The sequence below is a fragment of the Rhopalosiphum padi genome, chromosome 1, assembly GCF_020882245.1.
Source record: "Rhopalosiphum padi isolate XX-2018 chromosome 1, ASM2088224v1, whole genome shotgun sequence".
Lineage (NCBI taxonomy): Eukaryota > Metazoa > Arthropoda > Insecta > Hemiptera > Aphididae > Rhopalosiphum > Rhopalosiphum padi.
The window spans coordinates 6,070,888-6,092,866 of NC_083597.1; the positions used below are offsets into that span (position 1 = coordinate 6,070,888).

Below are 21,979 nucleotides of genomic sequence, written 5' to 3' on the forward strand. Positions count from 1 at the left end.
CAAAGTTTAGAAATATGTAAAAATCGCGAAAATTTGCAAGGAATTTTGAAGTTAAAAATTCATAAATTTTTTGTAATTTATATCTAAGGTTAAAAAATTCATCACAAGGTTTTCCATAACTTTTTCTTCAAATAACTGTAAAAAAAAAACTCCAGTGTCAATAAAGAAAATACTTTTGACCTCCCCCAAAGTACCAATTAGATTCAATTTCCTTTTCAAAGAGGGGATGAAGTAAAAAAATCAAAGCACTATTGCTACTCCAAAATGTGATGACAGACACAAAAATAAAAAAACACACATTGCAAAATCAATACATTCATCACTCCGTTCAGAATCTAAAATTTTATGAGCGCATGAAATTTATTTTTTACGAAATTGAGTAAAATAACGATATATTACAATTTAAATATACGTAATATTTAGTAATAATATATCCTAAATTCCTAATAATTATCCTAGGCTGACAAATCATCTCCGTCCAGAATCGTTTTTTGTATACAATGATACCTGTCATCGCATTCAAATTTAACACATCCATTATACTATTATAGTGACCTACTCTCCATCTCTACTATACAGCAGAGCGATACCCACTTTCCCACCTTTTTAATATACATACCTATATTAATATTCTTTATTGATAATTTGATATCATTTTTAGGTTTTTACTTTTTTGAAAGACAACATACATTTTTAATTTCATGTTCTGAAGCAGATATTTCAATTTATAACAATCATGCTTTTGAAATAATGCGTGATTCGTAATAAAATAATCTTTCTGTATCTGTATATTTAACAGATTTTATTAAATATAACGTGATTAAGTGTATAATGAAATAAATATTACCTATTTAAAAAAAATAATAATCTCAATAACAATTTGAAATTTAAATTTAAATATATTTTTTAATTGTTTAAAAAGTATAATTTAGTACTGTTACTTATAGACAATAGATAGTATTACAATAATAAAACAGTAATTAATTCTTTAGTTTTCACTTTTTCAGTGAAGAAAATAGAAATTAAGTATATTATATCAATAATTTAGTGGTATACACAACAATACAACATATAATAGTACCTATATAACCATAGCAACATAATATATTTTATCTATTTTAACATCGGATTAAAAATCAGATTATTTTTTGAATAAAGATGGGAGTAAGTATATAATAATAAAAGCAGTAATTATTAACTTAATATTTATTATTAAATATTATTTATTTAATAGGATTTAAAAGCTACTACAATAAAAGATGCAATAAAAAATTGGGAAGATGAAAATAAGGAATCTGCAAGTGAAGCTACAAATATATGTTTGCAATTTCAATGGCCGCCAATTGAAAAAATGGATAATAATTTATCAGTTTTAACTAAATGCGAGTATGTGATAAAAATAATGTTTGTTTGTTAAATATTACCTATATATTTTTAGAATTGTTAATATTTTTTATAGAAAATTATCATTAAGTACAAATATGATTGAGAAAATTAATGGTCTTGCTGCTCTAAGGAATTTAAAAATTTTATCATTAGGACGAAATTACATTAAGGCTTTTACTGGGCTTGAACCATTAGCTGATACTTTAGAAGAATTATGGATATCTTATAACTTTATTGAAAAAATGAAAGGTGTTCTAGGCATGCGTAAACTTAAAGTTTTACATATGTCCAATAATAATGTTAAAGAATGGGCAGAAGTAAATAAGCTTGCAGAAATGGAAAGTTTAAAAGACTTTTTATTTGTCGGTAATTTATTATTATGTACCTATGTTATTCAAATCAGGCATATAATACACACTTTAACTGTATTAACAAATAATATCTTATAAATTGTTCATACTGGACAAATATACATTGATTTTCTACTTAGTTTTGACTATTATTAATTAATAATTAATATGTGATATAATATTACAATAATATAGGTATATTATATTAATTGTATATGTGTTAGTAGTCCATATAAATTTATTCAGTTAAGATTATAGAAAAAATAATATTCACAATATCTTTAAATTGTATGATATCAGATTATTTGCACGCATTATCTTTGTCTACAATATAATAATGGATAATGAATAATTACAATTTCCTTAGGAAATCCACTTTACGACTGTTTAGATGAATCTGTATGGCGTAGTGATTGTATTAGAAAGCTTCCTAAACTAGTAATATTGGATGGAGTACCAATCATAAGAGATTAAAAGAATCTCAATTGTAAACAAGTAAGTTTAAATTTACTAATTAATTTAATATTTTGTCTTATTTAAAAATAAAAATGTATGATTTATTATTACGATGCCAGATTAACAATTAACATATTTATTGACTGAAGTTATGTCAAACTTGAGCTTTGAATTAATTAATAGGTATCTAAAATTTTTATAATTTTTTGTAATTAAGTTTCTGAGTCTATTATTATTATTCATAATGTTATGCAGGTACTCAAAGTATCTGATATACTCGTATATGGATTATCAGCTGTCAATGTTGAGAATGAGACTATGATTAATTTGGCATTGTGATTTGTACACGTAAAATTAGTTTTTAATTAAATTTATATTTAATTTTATCATTTTTAGGAACCGTTTAATTATTTGAATAAACCATTGCAGGATGGATCATAATATCATATTATTTTGAAATTGCACACATTATTCACATATTCAATGAAAAAGAGTAAAGACTAAAAAATCTAAATCGTAAAATGTAATAAGAAACTACGTCAAGTTGTACCTACATTTCACGTATTCCCTTAGGTAGGTGTCCTAAGGGTTTTTGTTCACACACATCATACATCCTCAAAAATTCTAGTTATTAGTACTACAATAATAACAATTTATATATTATTTAATAATGTTAGTAATGAAAATTATAATCAGAAGGGCTCGGATTTAAATGCACTAAAATATCAACAACAAAAAACACACATCATAGTAAAATCAATACATTCATCACTTCGTTCAGAATCTAAAAAATGAATAAAAACTTAAATTTAACAAATTAAATTTTGTATTTCACTATGTACCTATATTACACATTTGTACAACCTATACACTATGTTTATATTTCAATGAAGTCAAATTTTTAGTTATGATATGAAAAATAGATCAAAAATAACTTTAAAAAATTTAAAAAAAAAGTATTTAAAATGTCAAAAATGCCGGAAAAAACATTTGTAATTAAAAAATAAAGTACCTATATAAAACATATTTGTAGCTTAGAGATTATTGTTTAATGCATCCCCTCCCCAAAAAAAAAAATGCAAATGCATTATAATGCAATCTAAGCCCCAATAATCAGCATGGAAACCTAGAAAATAATAGTGTTATGAACGTCATGATTATTATTACCTAGTATACCTACTATACTATTATTATTAATTATTAGGGGAGACTGGCTTAATATGACATATTAGGGTAATATGACACATTGATGTTTTGATTAGAATTATTGACATTTAGGAACCAAAGACTCTTTAAATACTTGACATATAACCTCCTACTTATGATTGTATACAGTGACCACATGTTTTGATCTTATCAGAGAATTTGTTTACAAAAATGTGTTTTGTGTCTTATCAACTTTTTTTTTTTATCATTTTTAAAAATTAATATAAAAATACAAATTTTTATGTTCCTTCATTTTTTTTTGCTAGAAGTTGAACATAAAAAGGTAAGCTATACTACTATTATTTTATAATTACGCTTATTATAATACTTTTACCATAAAAACTTTGAAAAAAACTTGTATGGTATCAGGCAAAATGACATAGCTGTGTGTCATTTTACCTATAGTATAATATATTATGACTATAGGTACATTTTTACCTATTATTTATATTTTAATTTTATTATAGCTCTTATAGATTATTATGGTTATAGGTATTATCATATTAATTAATTGTTTTTTAATTTATTCACTGTAGTTGAGAATGGTATCCCACTATGCAAGAAAAACTAAACGACAAACATGGTCGGAAGAAAGTATGAAGAAAGCTATATTGGCTGTACAAAATAAAGAAATGGGGTGGCTTAAAGCTTCCAAATATTTCAATATACCTCAAGCTACACTTCGTCGTCATTTTCATAATACAAATAAAATAGCAAAAGGAATAGTGAAACATCTTGGTCGACCAAGTTGTTTGCCATCTATGGTAGAAAAAAAATTGATTGACCATATTTTAAACTTGGAGTCTAGATTTTTTGGAATGACTGTCCAAGAAGTAAAGAAAATGGCTTATGATTTTGCCGAAGAAGCTCATATTCCACATAACTTTAATAAAGAAAAGAGAGAAGCAGGGTGGGACTGGTTAGCTGGGTTTCGTAAAAGAAATCCACAGCTATCATTACGTTCTCCGGAACCAACATCAGCTGCCAGAGCACAAGCTTTTAACAAGCCACAGGTACACAAATTTTTTAATCTTTTTTTTGACACTATGCGCAATGAAAACATATCAGTTGAAAAAATATATAATATGGATGAATCTGCATTGACAACGGTACAAAAGCCATCAAAGATATTTGCTCAAAAGGGCAAAAAACAAGTAGGTGTATTAACAAGTGCCGAACGTGGGCAGCATGTTACAGTGGTTTGTTGTATAGGTTCATCTGGGCAATGTGTACCCCCTGCTCTCATTTTTCCCAGAAAAACATTTAATGCTAATTTGTACGATGGAGCCCCTCCAGGTACTTTGAAAATGTATCAGGACACAGGTTATATGACTGGGGAATTATTTATTGAATGGATGAACCACTTTATAAGGAATGTTAAACCTAGTCTTGAAGAAAAAGTGTTATTACTTCTAGATGGCCATTCAAGTCACAAAACAGTAGATGCACTTGAACTTGCTAAAAAGTCAGGTGTTGTTTTACTTTGTCTACCTCCTCATTGCACGCACCGACTTCAACCTTTGGATGTTGGTATTTTTGGTCCTCTTGATGTATATTTTAACCAAGAAATAGAAATTTGGTTAAAGGCTAATGCAGGCCGAACAGTTGGACTCTATCAAATATCTAACATTTTTGGTCGTGCTTTTGTAAAAACAGTTACAATGAAGAATATTTTGTCATCATTTCAAGCCTGCGGTTTAAATCCATATAACCCAGATATCTTTCCAGATCATTTATTTGCTCCAAGTTTGACAACAAATAATTTGAATTTTGAAGAACCTACTAATAATACAAATATACTTTCTGAGGAACAAAATGAAGTCATTTTTCCAAGTACTGAAGATACTGAAGATAATGTGAATAATGTGACTGTTGTAGACATAGATACAAATTTTCAGACTTCTCCATTACTTTTGCCAATGCCTGCTTGTTCAAACACAGAAACAAACCTAAATACTGAAAATATTTCTAAAATAATACAAAAAATTTCACCTTTGCCTAGCTGTTCCTTTGCTGGCCCTAGAAAATCAAATAAAAATAAATCTACAGGAACTCAAGTGCTTACAAAAAGTCCACTCATAAAACAATTAAAAGAAAAACAAAATGAGAAAAAAGATAAAGAATTAAAAAAGTCTATGAAAATCAAATCTAAAAACACTCAGGCAGTTATGAAGAATCCACATATTAAGAATATAAAAAAGAAACAAGAAAAAGTAATTAGAAAATCAAAAAGACCAGTAAATCGCAAATTATTTTTAGATGTTCCAACTGAAAACGATGCTCAAAGTGAAGCTGATGATGTTGATAATGATGAAGATGAAGTTGCTTGTCTTTATTGTAATGATTTATACAAACATTCTAAATCTAATGAGACATGGATACGTTGTAATTTCTGTAAAAAATGGGCGCACACAGCCTGTGCAGGTATTGATTTTGGAGTAAAATATTTTGAATGTGAGTTATGTCAAGAAGACTGAATTTTAAAAAAAGACTGAATTTTAAAAATTAACTAAGACTGAAATTCTAAAGTTAGTCTAAGGAAGACTTATGTTTTATTACCAAACAGCATTTTATTTGTTGTTATTATGTTTTTATAGAATTAATCTAAGGAAGACTCATGTTTTATTTTTTATTACTAAACAGCATTTTATTTGTTTTTATTATGTTTTTATTATGTTTTTATAGAATTTTATATATAACTAAAGTCTTGTTATTTATAATAATAATAAAAAAATTAAACTATTAAATAAACTATTGCATTCCAAAAAATTATAATTTATTTCTATTGCCAAGTATACAATGGTTGCTTATACAAATGGTGTATGCCATTTTATCCGACACTCCGGGTAAAATGACATAGTAGATACATTTTAAAAAAAATGAATTAAAATAATTTGTTTGTATTGAATGTACAATTAGACTTCAGAAATATGTGTATAATATAAATACAAATATGTTGCTCAAGTTTCATGTGTTAACTAACATTATTTCCTTCAGTATTTTTTAATTAAAAAATGGTATGTCATATTAAGCCAGTCTCCCCTATTTATTATACATGTATTTATGTATTAAGTGTAGGTAAGTCATCAATCGTATTATATTCGGCCTATTTCGTAGTTGTAAGACGTACCAGCTTAACATTAAGTAAATTATAATTTAATTAATCATGTCATCAACCTACTCAATAAACCATTTTTCTTTCAACAACGGTCTCGCTTTAGTTTTTGAAACGTCAGAACCCTCACGCTAACACTATCTTATTACACCCGTTTCGATGGGCTCTTTTACGTAGACCGTAGACGATACAAATTAGGTCAGTAAAAACGGGGAAAATACGTTTGGGCGCATTTACCCAAAACAGAGCAATATAGGGCGTAAATCCATAACACGTTTGGGCGTAATATTTCCCTTTATAATAGTACGTTTGGGCGCATTTATTTCTATGTATATATTAACATATTTTACTAAATCTGAGCCTATTAGCGATTTTTAATTCCATACTGTCTATCCAAACAAAAAACCACTAAAACACGTTGAAAATTAAACTTTACTATAGTGTTAAATGTTGAAACACGTTGTCCACACACGAGAGCTCAATACACTACAATGATCATAAACTATCAAACGGCACTCTGTATCTATACTAGTAGATAAATATCTGTAGCTTTATTTGATGTGGTATTTTCCAATAATTAGGACATGGTCTACAGATTAAACGATTGAGACTTATTAGATTAGATTACACAAGACTTTCAATTACTAGTTGCAATACCTATTGCGCCCAAAGGTGCTTTCATAAATGCGCCCAAACGTGTTAACAATTTTCAGGTAAATTATTTATACTGCGCCCAAACGGGTCATCCCCGTAAAAACAAACATTTTGGATCAGAAAAAAGTAACAAAAATTGTTGACAATTTAATAAATTGAAAAATTGATTGATTCACTTAATATATTAAACTGGTATATAAAATCATTAATTTAAATATGGCAATTTAATTTATAATTTGTAACAAATCTCATGTTCTAAGTATCTATATTTTTTATTTTTTAAATATTCAATCTGTTAACAATATAAAACAAAAAGTAATAATAATAACATAGAAGAAAAAGTATATACAAACATGAATCACGTAAAGAGGAGACCGTTCATTAACAGAATCTCAGAATTTTTTTTTATCATACCATGCATATTTAGGTTTTACCTTTGTGAATGGACAGTGTCAAAAATTCGTTAAAAAAAAAAATATATATATATAGGTATTTTAATTAAATTATTTTGTTTATCTATATATTAAATAATATATTTTATTTTAAGCCGGCGGGTTCGATAAAATCCGATGACTGATGAGTAGGATACATATTTTTATACATTCCACAAAACATAATTACTTGATTGCACTTTGCACGCACTTTTTTTCTTAATTCTTTTTCTTTTTTGCTTACATATAAAGGATATTTACAGTCTGTTTAATATATAAAGTGTAGTTGAAATATTCAGAATATAGAGGTAATAAGTGGATAAGTCACCTTATGGCGGCATCCCCAACTCCCAAGTATCACAAGATACCTACGTATTCACGTACACAACTATAGTCAAACATTATTGAAATCTAAAGCCCGACCGTAGGTAAATAGAAATAATTAACCTAAGCAAAATATAGATTACAGAAACTGATGCGATTTCGTCACTAATCAGTAATTTTGTACTTTTGTAGTGATTATGTATAGTTATATTGAATACATATATTTAATATACCTAGTACCTACTTATACAATTTCCCGTTGTAGAACTGTTCGATTCAGATGTGCACGTAGACATAATATATAATAATTTAAGTATATGCAGGGGCGTATACAGGGGGGTTCAACCCCCCCCCCCGGTTAGGCTTGGTCGGTTTTGTTAACACAATAAAAAAGTCTATAAAAATAAAACATTGTAACTTTATAAAACAGATGGAGGTGTTGGGGCAAGGCTTACATATCTATTTGTTATCAAATACTTGACCCCTCCCCCCTTCCAAAAAAAAAGATTTTATACGATCCTCTCGTTTGTCCTAAAAATGTTATTGGATCAAAAATGTTAAAACGACTAAATCCATTTTAAATCCATTATGTAAACATGGATACCTAGGTACAAGTGACATTTTGTTTTTGTAACATTTTTTCTTGGTTTTCAAATGAACAAACATTAAAAACGTAATAAAAATGTAATTAAAAATAATAACAACTATATACTCGTAAATTATAAAATATTATTTTAACATTTATAAAATTTTAATACATTTTACCAATGGTGATGCAATACGTTTACAAAAATATATGGCCCATGTATACACTGAACACTGGTCTGTTTGTCTCACTGAAGCCCGAAGGAAAAAATATAAACTACAAAAATATCCTCAAGAAACAAATAGTAATATAATATTATTATTAGTTAATTACCTTTTTGTAAAATAATAATATGCTGATTACGGTGTATATATCGTGTAGTATATTTACGGTGTAGGTAAGTACTACTCGGTGTACCTACTACTCAATAAACATTAAACATTTTTTTTTTTTTAGAGTAAGTATGCATATATATAATAATATAATATGTCATATATACAATGCCATATTATGCATTTATGCTACATCATACGAGTATACGAGTAAGGCTATTTGAAATACAAAAATAATTTCTCAGCACAACAATAACATATTAATTATACACCATATGCATGTTTGTAATATTGAATGGTTTACACTATTTACAGTTCACTTATACCAGTTACCTAAACATTAAATAACTAACGTTTATTATGATTTATAATTAAATACTCAGTACTCCTCAATATAACTCTATATAGTCTCTAATACACAATAATAAATAACTATTGAATTCGATTACAATATGTTTACAATATGGTTATTACAAATATGTTATATTTATATATCACTACTTTTATCCAGGCGATAACCATTATGATGGATATAATAACTAACGTACTTACCCCTAAAGACATACAAAATTTAGCTAATTTACCTAACTCTTAAGCATACTGCATAGGCGGAACTTGATAAATTTGGTTGGGAGAGGGGAGGCTCAAGTTCCATTACTTAATGAAAATAATTATTAATAACTTCCTATTTATAGTTAGAAATAATCTTGTTTATGTATTGTAAAAACAAAAAAATAAAAATCAGCCAGTGTTCAGGTTTTTATATTTATTGTAATTATATTACAATACAAATATGAATAAATAAACTAAAATTCTAATGTATTGCATAGTATTGCAATATTATTACAATAATACAAAAATAAAAAACTGATGTAGAAGAAATAATTTTAACTGTTGTATGAAATAATATTTTAAAATGTAGGATAAAATAAAAATTACGTAATCTACTGTTATTATGCCCTTTAAATAATATATTTGTGAATAAGATACAAAATTGTAGGTACATAACTAGGGTATACCTACATTTGAAAGGGCTTAGCCTGCAAAGCCCTTCCCTCAGGGACATACGCAGAAAAAAGTTTTGGGGAGTGTTTTTGAAAATCAATTATTGAAAAGTAGAACTTATTTTAATAAATATACAAAAAAATTTTTATGAAAATTAGGTATACTTAAAATGTTTTTTTTAAATACAAGCATTGATATCACAAAATTAACATTAAAATTTAATAAGTAAATAACCATACAAAAACTGAAAAACCCAAGTATTTCGGGGGTGTTTGAACATCCAAAACACCCTCCCCCCCGTGTACGTGCCTGCCCCTTAGCTCCGCCTACGCTCTTAAGTAGTTAAATTATATTAGATATTAAGATATCTAAGAAGATAGTGAATGTCTTAGCCGCAGCACTTATTTTTGGAATTATCCTAATTCAAACAGTCTATAATATGATAATAATTGTCTACAATTAAAATTAATTCGTTATAATTATTACTATTTATATTTCATATATGTAATTAGGTATTTAAATTATTTAATATAATATATTATTTATTGGTTAAAGATATTGGATATTTGTCTTACAATAATAATCATACCTTACTGCTTACATGGTCCACCAAAGTTCTAGCATCCCCATGGTTGGTGGTAAAAAAACAATGTTAAAATGATGACATTTAACGCGATTTCAATGACTAATGAGTACCTATTATTTTATAAAATATAATAGGTATTATTAAATTTCGTGCGGTTTAAACGCTGTAGGGGTGATGAGCAACATGCACCATAAAATTACATGACGAATAATACGTATTATATAGATACCTACTGTGTTCCTAGTTTCGCAAATTTGCTACATTTCACATTTGCATAGTAGAATATAGATATAAGTATAGAATATTTACTATTTTTTTTAATTTAGTTAATTGTTACTTGGTCACTAAAAAAACAGAATACACAGTAGTGCTCACGACAAAAAAAACAAATATTTTAAATACGTAGGTATTTGTTGTCATGGTAGTACTGCAGATGAGTACCGACGTGACAACTATAGCGGCATAGCGTACACTCGATCACTTGTCATATATACCTACAACCTTGAATTTACTCCATAGTCCATATTATAGTCTCCATAATATGACAACCAAACATAATATTATAGGTATAGTAATAATAATTAGTAGTATATACTATATTATTATAAACTTGTATAAACATAACAATTATAAGTCATAATTAAGTATTATAGGGCTCGGAAGTTGTACGAGTTGCATATTTTTTCTACACTATCTCGATTTATAGTAGACCAAGCTAGAAATTCATTATACATACAATGAAAAGTTTAAAAATCAAAAATTTTAAATTAATATTTTGCATATCTTAGCAATTTTAGAAAAAATGCATATTTTCTAAAGCATTTTGTCGTTTTTATTATTTGAGCTATGACGTACGCTTATTATAGTACACTGTACACAACTTCACAGATAATATAAATATATTTCTATTAATATACCATTAAAGGTATGCAGGTACCATAAAAAATAATATGTATCCAATAAATAATAATGAAGATCACTAATCGTAGGCAACCAATTATCAGATCTTTCTTTTTAATTTTTTTATTTAGGTATAAAATAAAACAATTTTTAATACAATTATACATATACTAACAAAAATACAACAATTTAAAATAGTAGTGTGTCACCATAAATTGAGAAACACTGGGTTATACTATAGCCTATAGGTGCTTAAATTTATATTCCAAATGAATTACAATGTTAAATTGTCTGTAAAAAAAAATTATTGTAAGGGTATAATATACAATATACTTGTATATATTTGTATTAAAATTATTATTATAATTTGCATTAAATAATAATGTTAACAGTAATAATAATTAATGTTAATATTATAATAAATTGTAAACCTTGTCATAGATAGTTTATAGTTCACAGTTCTTAGTTACTTATTTTGTATATTTAATTATCACTGTATCATTATATTGACTATTTCACTATATCACTATAGTTATAAGTTCTTAATTTATAAATTAGTATTATTAGTTTAATGACCTAAATGAATTCTTAGTTTATTAATTATTATATTTTTTATAATATTATAATTTATAAGATTACCTATAAGTGTATTAGATAAGATTTTATGGGCCCCAGCCACGAGAATATTCAGTGAGACCCCACCCCCCACCCTATTATCTTTTTTTGCTTAGCAAATAGATTTAATAAAAATGAAAATGTATAATATAATATTTTAAGTACCTAGGTTTAGACGGTAAAGTTGTATACATAGATATAGGTACATAAAAAAAATATTAAGATTTCAACATTATTCATAACATCATAACATTTTGAGTAGGTATAAGTATACTAGTATATGCACATATATTAATATTTTTTTATTTGTCCTCTATAAACTTAGAAACTACTAGATAGTTTTCAGTAAAAGTTGTATAATATCAATATAGATTCCCCGAGACTCGGGAAGGATTTGTAACTTATTTTTTCAATTCTTATAATATAGGATGGTTTACGGCATTTACACATGAATTTTGTTTTGTCTCAAAAAAATAATATTTTTTTGTTTATTTAAATGGTGCATCGGTAATAAATTAATGTTACTAATTAGTAATTAGTATTATAAATGTATAATTATCTAATAAAAATAAAGCATATACAAATTAAAATTAAGATATAAGAAACAAGTTGTGTTACATAAAAATAATTATCAGCAAAACATGATGGATTTTGAATGAAATAGCATCGTTCAATATACAAATGATACATTTTTGGATATAATAAACAAATATATGCAAATCATGAACTCAACTCGTATGAAGTAAAAAGAGTTAAAAAAATCATGTAAATAATTATTTAATACATAAATTAAATAAATGGTACAATTTATTTTAAAACTGTACACATCATGTAATTTATCTAGTAGTAAGCAGATAGGTACTTAGCTATATAAGTATATACCAATACAATGTATAATCTTATTAGTCTTAATATTTTCCTGGTGTAAAAGTACCTATGTGCTGGATTTTTCGGGATATTTCAATTCTTATTAAATTTATAAGTAGCTATACTGGTGAGTTATGTAAAATATTACTATTTTAAAATGCTCATATAATTCGATGAAAAATTTAAATATCATAAAAATGCCAATATATACAAACATAATTAATGTTCTTAATTTTAAGTGGGATAATAGGTCAATTATAGAGCACAGCATAAGATTGGTTCTGTTGAACGCAAATTTGTTAAATTGCTCGTAAGCCAGAGACAGAAAACAAATAGTGAACTGACACACCTATCAAGATAAATCAATTTTACTAAAGAAAAAAACAGTTAACATAGTTGTTGTTTATTATTAGACATTAGTGAAGATAATATAATATCGAAATTTAATATTTTAATTTATTAACATTTTTTTTTAATTTTAATTATTTCAGTTTTTCTTAGTGTAAAGTGTAATAGTGCAAATGAAAAAACTTTGGTAGGTACCTACGTTTATGTAAATTATATTAATTCCTGGCATTAAAGTAATCTTAATTTTTTTAAATAATTTTTATCAAGTAGGTTTATCCGATATCGTATATTATATTAATAAAGTACATAAATATCACGAACATTAAAATAACCTATCTAACGTTCATGATAAATGTAATGCATCTATACCTATGATTCAATATTTTGTCACTTTTTCTATGTATATTTTCATTATATTATTTATTTTTTATTTGGTATTAGGTAAGCATAGCCTATGCAGCATAAGCATATGTAGATACTAGATACCTAGAAGCTCTACTCATAACTCATACTTCATAGTTATAGTAGTAGTGACTAGTGTGTTCACTCAGCATTTGGCAGTTTGGCACATGCTAATGATGCTATGTGCAATGTGCTCATTATAATTTAGACATTTATATGAAATTACAAAATTAATGTTTTTCTCTCCGCCTTTTAGTGAATTATTTCAACGGACGACTAGTAGACAATATCTGATGAAAAAAACATGTTCACAATTTCAAATATTTTTTGTTTAGTCAATATGCACATTTAATAGTTTTGGTACTTTACAGCTCTAATTCTATTCACAATGTCAATATGTCATAAGAATTAGTTGAGGAAGGTAGGTAGGTAGCCGTCGGGTGTCATTATGAATTTTCGAAAACAAATTGCATTATGTACCTACGTGGCTACGTGTTTATTTGTATTTATTTGTATATATTCTATTTTCTATAGATTATGGTTAGTGGTTATTATAGGTACTAATGATTGGTTCGAAGTATATAAGGTGTAATATTTTTAAATACACTAGGTATGGGTGGGTTATTAGCTAGCTACTTAATGTTATTATATGATATTTGTAAATTATAATTTATAATAAATGTACTAACAAGAATACTTTTTGGTATGGTTCAATCCCTTCCAAAATATAACATATTACTTGATAGTTAATACGTAATATAAGTATATATTCTTCATTTTTATATCATAGGTATTTCACTATTTTATCCGGTCATGCAATATGCAAATTAATTAATTATTTGATTTTAGTATGGTATATCACCAGTCACCACGAAACCGTTTAATAACATAATATAATAAATATAAATAACACAATAACAATAATAATTATTAATACCTATTCTTTTAATGGTGGTCATGAACATTAGAGAATATAAAATGTTCATGGTGGTGGTACTGTTATCTGTGGACCCGTCGAACGTTCGGACTACGATTTCAGTAACTCGAGTCTTGAGAATTTTTACAATACTACAATAGGTTTATTAGGCATAGGTTTATCGTTTATATTATGCTGATAATATTTTAATAGTATTTATTTTTAATACTTTTGTAGTTACATGAACTGATGAACTATTTTAAAAACGTTTTGTTGATGTTTAAACATAGATATCCAACAACGCAACAATTAATATAATAGTTATTAGTTATTATTTATTATTTGTAAGTTATAACTATTGCTATTTTGAGATATATATCTGGAAGAAAATTCAATTTGTACTGTTATTAGTCATTTTCTAGTTGTAAGTATCAAATTTAAGTTTAATATTGTTGATAAGATATTTATTAATTATTTCTATTTTACTAACTAGTTTCTTTGTTTTTAAAAAAGTTTTTTTCATTCAGCAATAAATATGTTTGCTTCAATGTTTAAAACACTCCAAAATAAATCTGAGGTCAAAGCTAAGAAGGAATCATTTGCTGTAGAATCTGAAACAGTTAAAATTACTTCAAAAGATGTCAAAAACATGTTAACTGAATTGGATGAGATCAAAGATAATTCAGATAATGATGATAATTGTTCCGTGACAAAAGACGATGTTACTGATGCTATTGAGTTATTGTCTATCATTGATAATCGTCCAGAACATTTAAATGACAATGCTTCAATTGAAAATTTTGATGACACTAAAAGTGAAGTAAGCTCTATTGGAGAAAACCAAATAGATATTGCTACAATTGAGGATCTCGATATAAAAAAAACTGTGAATCAAATAAATAGTCTTCAATGTTTATTTACGTGGAATGTAAAGTCAAAAAAGAAGAAAAATTTTATTTTACACATACGGAATAAATATGGAGAATACAACTTAAATATATCTTCATCTGATTTTACATTAGAAAGGTAGGTTAGTTTTAATAAATTATATTTAAATAAAATACTAGGTACCTATGCATTATAATTAAACATAAGTCAAATTCACTTTTAATTAATTAATCATTTTTAATCTATGGCAATGTACCTAACATATTGTAACAACTAGACACTTATAAATGTCAATTATCTTAGTTTTTTCATTAATCACCATAGTATTGATACCACATATAACTTCTAAAATAAGCTTATTTCATAGTTATCATTTTTGCATCCGTTCATTACTTATTTCAAAATAGTATACAAAATTACTCATTAAACTGTCATTCAATAAAATTACTTAAGCAAGAAATCAAAAGATAGTTTCTACTTGCTCACAGTTAAATATTTAATTAAAACAATTGTAAATAATTATCAACAGATTTTACCATAAAGTAGAAATTCTTTGTTCTGAATTACTCTTTATCTGTTTTATTTTCATATAGTTTTATATATTGTAATATATGTGATTATTGATTTATTGTTTTTATCTAAATAAATTGTATAATATGTTAAAAAACCAAATAATAATATGATTTCTAGTATAGTGCTTTATGGAAGGTTCACTGTTAATATAATTGGTTTGCTTTATTTAAAAAAATAAAAGGATTATTTTATTATTTTAAAATAAACTGATAGGTAATTGATTAAAAAAATTTCTTTTACGGGGCTAGGGAGAGGACATTTATTTATATTCTAGCCCACGGGAGAAGTAAACTTTGTCTCAACTAAAGCATATCTAAGTTTATGTATTTGACATATCACAAATTTGGCATCAGTCAACAATGGTGACTTACTACTGTTAGTCTATACGTATACGCGAAATGGTTTACTTCTTATGTGGGTCATAGTATAAAATATATGGTTTTTAACCTGTTACTTTATAATTGTAATCTATAAACTATGATTTACAATCTATTTGGTCCTATAGTTATACAGTTTTAATGCTTATATTAATGATTGTTATTCTTAGATTTATAGGTAATTTAATTATTTCTTATGAATTATTTCATAATGGTGAACCCGAATTAGCCCAAATGAAAATATTGGAAATTGGGAAATGGCTTGAAGAATTAGATAAAAGTACTGATGAGTTTTATTTATCTATTAAAATTGGTCTTCAACATATTATGAAGGCTACTTTCATTCATATGTTATTTGCTACAAATCTTACTGGAGAATGTAAATGGGTAAGCTAATTAGGTATTATTTATTTATTGTCATAATGATTACAATTTTAAAGTATGTGTATTATTTTAAATATTATATATCAGTAATGTTTAAACTAAACACTTATTGTTTAGGTATGAAAAGATTTTTATGTTAATTGTAATGAGTATAATATAATGTTTTTTTTACACAAAAACAGTATAACTTGAATCAAGTTACTTGGATGTTTGAGAAAATGCCACAACTAAATCTGCTGTCTCTATCTTACATACATAGAAAACTATCAAATTTGCGTTTAGCAAAACCAATTTTGTGTTGTAGGTTTAACAATTTTGAATTAACCTCTATTTGTTAAACAGCTTAATTGTTGTAATAATGTGATCTAAACATTTAATGATGGATAGACTGTAGTCTAGTCAATCAAAATACTTCATTCAAATTTTTTATACTCACACTCTTACCCCATCTCTGCCTGATATTCAACAACATAGAATATATTATATAAAACTATCAACTGTCATTGATTAATTAGTCATAAATTCATAATAATTCATATAATTCAAGACTCATAGGCGTAACTAGGGTGGGCTTTAGCCTCCCTAGAATTTTTGGGTTAATGTATGTGCATATAAACATATTAGTATTAGCTTTATTTTTGCCTACAATAATATAATATTTCATATAAATGAAAAATCATTGAAATCAGTTGTAAACCAATAGAAACAATAAATAATAATTCAGTTTAAAATAATTTGTTATAAAACATTTTTGGGAATTTAGCCCCCCTTAACTTAAAGGACTAGTTACGCCTATGCATATAGTCAATTTAGAAGAGGCTACTCTAATGTTAACAAATGATCCCCAAGCACATCTCAAATTACCTTCACCTATTAATATAAAAAGAATACTCTATTTTATTTACTTTAATTACCAGGATTAAACTTATTGTTGCTGATAATTTAATTTGCACATCAAACGTAGATTGCTCAGAAATATTTTATCAAAAACCCTGATTTTTGCAAACAAACAATCTTTTTTTTAAAACAAAACAATGTTGAGTTTTACACCTATCAGTTAAAATATGATAAACCAATATATATTGTGATCCAAAATTTATATTTCTACAAAAACCAACTAAATTAAAAATAAGTTAGAAAATTTGGACATAATTATAAAGCAAAACACCAATAAAATTACCAATAACTTACAACACTCATATAAGATATTAAATTCTTTTGCAACATGTAAAAATAATTTTTTTATGATCATGAATAGAAAATATTATGTGTTGTTGTTGACTCTGTATAATTAATAGGTAACAGCGAGGTTAAGAATTGCTATGCTATACATTTTAATATAAAAAAATATAGTCAACTATAACATGTGATGACCTAATAGCCAAAATATGTCAGTTTTAATTTTTTTTTTTCAGTTATTGGACGATATTGTGTTAATGTCCATAATGGATTTTAAATCAAGAGCATCTTTATATGCAATACGTGCCGCTGTATTAATTGAATATGGTGGAGATGCAAGCTATTTAAAAAAAGCTTGTGAATTAACAAAAAAAGCATGTGATTTAGATCCTAAGACTTCTCATTGGTTTTATATTCGTTCACTTGCACTGACAGCTCAAAGACAATTCTTACTGTCATATAAATCAGTTCCAGCTGAAAATGAAATTAATGCAATTAATCAAGCAAATATTTTGTTTAATGGAATAAATATACTTTTCAAATATCATGAAATGGTTCTATTTAAAGACACTACACTTGGAAATTATCATAATAATAAAAATCAAAATGATAAATTTCTGATCAAAAAAAATTTCCAAGACAACAAAAAAATTGTTAATATGATCAGGTATGTAAATGTATGAGGATTTATTATTTATATTTTTTTTTGTAAAATTACTTTTTGAGTATAATTTTCTATTGATTTGAATGATTTTGATATATTTCTATAAATCATTATTGTTTATAGTATATTGTAAATAGAGATTATTTTTACTTAAAAATAAAATATGTAATAATAATTATTTATAAAAACATTTCAGTCTATCTTTGAAAAAAGTCAAATTCTATATTTTTTTTTTATAGAACCTTAATAAGCAAGGATCCAAAAGATCCTCTCTTGGTTGTTAACTGTGCTAGAACATTAATGACTCTTCCAATTATAGTTCGTGATTTTAATTTGGGAAAACAATATTTGACCAAAGCCTATGAAATGGCACCAAATGATGCAACTGTTTTAAAAGCTATTGAAAAAACAGTTGAAGTTTATAAAGATATTGTAAGATATATTCAAAAATAATTGTCATATAATATTTTAGGTAAATGTTTTTTTTTTTTTTTTATTAGTCTAAAAAACAGAGACCTAGAACAACTGAAACTAAAAATAATCATCCAGTATCGAAGAATAGAACACCAAAATTAGGATCTGATTTAGGATTTATCGTAAAAAAACAAAAAAATGGAGAAGATCCTATTCCTTACCTTACTGATTTAATTTCTAAATATAATGGACTCGATAAATCAAAAATTATAGCTCAATTATGTTCGTATTTAATATTATTCACAAACAACTTAAAATCTGGCGTCGAAGAGTTTATAAAGTTGATAGAAACACCTGGAATGGCCAATAAAGATATAATTACAGTAAGTATTTTTCTTAAATGTTTTTGAAAGTATAGTAATTTTGACATGTGTTAAATAATATGGTTTCCTATTTACATTATTCATCTATAATATTTTATTATTATTAATATAATTAATTATATAAAAATAAAATACTAGTTATTCTAATACAACTTATTTTAACTTTTAATCAAGTAATGAAAAGCACTTTTTGGAGCATGAAACTTTAGGGGTGGTTTCTAGTAATAAATTATATCAATGTGGTACATTAAGAGATCAAAAACAAACATTTTTCAAAATTATTGGAAAAACAACAATTGAATTGCTTGATATTTAGTTTTTTTACTATGACTCAAAAATTAAATTTTCACCAAATGCATATTTATATATTTTCTAAACTTGAAAAACTTAAAAATTTACCATAGGAATCCTTATAAATTATGCATACATAAATGATACAACTTCTGCCATACATTTTTTTAAACTTTATTAAAATCTTAACATTTACAATTTAATTTGTTGTTAACAATTTATGAAATTTTTAATTTTAATACTCAGACTTGAAAATGTAATACATAATTTCTTATATTATTTTTTTACTAAAATAAAAATAAAAAGGTTAGTGTAGACTACATACATTTTTTGTGAGCTTTAGAACTTCAAATGTTAACAAAATTGGATATTAAACAATAAATTTTATTAAATTAAATATTTTAGTATTTTTTTTATGCGAATCTTAAAATATTTTGTTTAATTTTAAGCTATTAATGCCCAAATTATTTTCAAACCATTGTATGGTATAAGTACTGACTTAAAATTTAATTTAATTACAGTCATATAACTCATTTATAATGTTATACTATAACTACTATTAGTTATTATTTTAAAATATATGTTACTTATTTTTGTTAAAATTACTTCAACCTACAGTATAACTAATATCAGTAGGTGCAAGGTTCTATTTGTTTATATAACTTTTTATAAGTATTTTATTTGTTTCAGAAACATTCTTCAATATTTGGTTCAAAGCCATTTAATTTATCAGAGCTTATTTGTAATGAAATTAGATTGGCTACAAATTTAAGTGGTACGTCTTCTGATAATATGCTGTATTATTATAAAATGTTAGCTAAAATCATGGAAACATGTAATCTAAAAATAAAAGAAGTTAACTCATCCATGAAGAGCAAGCTCATTGTTGATTCATATGATAAATCTAAATGTTCAAATACATCAGTGCAAAGTGAAACTGAATCTTCAGATAGCGAGACAACTGATAAAAATATTAAAAAAAAAAAAAAAAATAGGGTGAAGCACTTGCAAACGAAAGGTCCTAAAATATTTACACAAAAGGATGAATTGAATGAAGAATCAAAAATTACAAATGATAACTCTAAAAATAGTAAAAATAATAAAAAAACATCAAAAATAGCACAAAATAACAAACCACAGCCACAAAATTCAAAACCACAGCCACAAAATACAAAATCACAGCCACAAAATACAAAACCACAACCACAGCCAAAAGAATATGATGTCAATCAAATGAAAGTTAAAATGGAAAAAGTTCTAAATTCTTCTAATGGAAAAGGGAATGGACTTAACAGTAAATCTAAGAATTTGATTGTGGAGAATTTTGAAAGAACTTTAGAAAAGAATGCCGAATTACATCGTTATACCCAACAGTTATATCAAAACATTTTAGCTAGCACACATTCACGTTTTAATTCACCTAGTGTATCTTCTGGTGATCTTAATAGCTATTTTAATCAAAATAATGCAAACTTTAGCTCACCATTTCAGAATCTTCCACATACCCCACCATTACTTAGTTTAAGACCCCAAATAAATCCACAGAGTCCACAGAATCCAAAACCTAAATCGAAAACAAATTCTGTTCAATTAAATTCAAAAAAAAAATAGCTTTAACTTATTTCTATTTTTTATTATTATTATTTTTTCATCATAACATAATTAAATGTATCTTTAACCTTAACATATTTTTAAATAAATTTAATTTTAAAATTTTGTTTGTAAATGGCTTCAATATTAAATTATAAGTTACTTATATTTTGTTCATCTTATTACTATAATTTTAAATATATTCACTCATGGCAATGATTGTAAATTGAGTTTACTACTGTAATTGTAATGTACTGTATATTATTTTTCTAGTAACATATTTTTAAGAAAATAATTTCACCAACTGTTGAGTTAACTGGTTATTGTTTTGCACTATTCAATGAATTGAATATTAAAAATCATTACATAACACCTTCAGGCATTAATAAGCACAATAAAAAAATTAGTAAGAGTGCCAGTGCTTGTATCTGTACTTAGAAATTATACATTTATCAGTGTATTTATGCATATCAAGTCTTCCAGATATATTATTGATTGAACACCCACAACGCTCAGTAAAGTTATGATGACGATCAACTATACTCTGGGTTAGAATTGGACCACAATTTTCTCCTAGTTTCTTAGATTTAGGTCAATGTGTCAATGTTATTTGTTGCTGGATCTGCCAAATGTAAAAGCCCCAATCTCGTGACTATTTGTAGAAGCAAGCTGAGGCTTTGGACAAGTAGACATTACTATCACACGACTAAATGAGATTAAAGCATAGGGTAACCTGAGTGTACCAGCTAATAAAAAT

At 25.9% G+C, this 21,979-nt stretch overlaps 3 protein-coding genes across 4 annotated transcripts; all 3 read left to right on the plus strand.

The window, feature by feature from the left end:
* Nucleotides 1-750: 750 nt before the first annotated feature.
* LOC132918710 (dynein axonemal light chain 1) lies at nt 751-3,371 on the plus strand. The gene is made up of 6 exons (XM_060980137.1): nt 751-754; nt 800-816; nt 1,235-1,386; nt 1,460-1,752; nt 2,104-2,231; nt 2,589-3,371. The coding sequence occupies exons 1-5, from the start codon at nt 751-753 to the stop codon at nt 2,208-2,210; spliced, it is 573 nt and encodes a 190-aa protein (XP_060836120.1). The 3' UTR covers nt 2,211-2,231; nt 2,589-3,371.
* Nucleotides 3,372-3,599: 228 nt separating this feature from the next.
* LOC132918029 (uncharacterized) lies at nt 3,600-6,362 on the plus strand. Its single transcript, XM_060979079.1, has 2 exons — nt 3,600-3,681; nt 3,935-6,362. The coding sequence occupies exons 1-2, from the start codon at nt 3,640-3,642 to the stop codon at nt 5,873-5,875; spliced, it is 1,983 nt and encodes a 660-aa protein (XP_060835062.1). The 5' UTR covers nt 3,600-3,639; the 3' UTR covers nt 5,876-6,362.
* Nucleotides 6,363-14,571: 8,209 nt separating this feature from the next.
* Nucleotides 14,572-21,466, plus strand: LOC132932055 (uncharacterized). 2 transcript variants are annotated; one of them, XM_060998245.1, is made up of 7 exons: nt 14,572-14,903; nt 14,993-15,505; nt 16,488-16,704; nt 18,117-18,547; nt 18,784-18,976; nt 19,045-19,341; nt 20,323-21,466. In XM_060998245.1, the coding sequence occupies exons 2-7, from the start codon at nt 15,015-15,017 to the stop codon at nt 21,241-21,243; spliced, it is 2,550 nt and encodes an 849-aa protein (XP_060854228.1). In that variant the 5' UTR covers nt 14,572-14,903; nt 14,993-15,014; the 3' UTR covers nt 21,244-21,466. The 2 variants fall into 2 exon arrangements, with proteins under 2 accessions (XP_060854228.1, XP_060854229.1); XM_060998246.1 differs by having other exon boundaries at nt 15,007-15,505.
* The last annotated feature ends 513 nt before the right edge of the window (nt 21,467-21,979 follow it).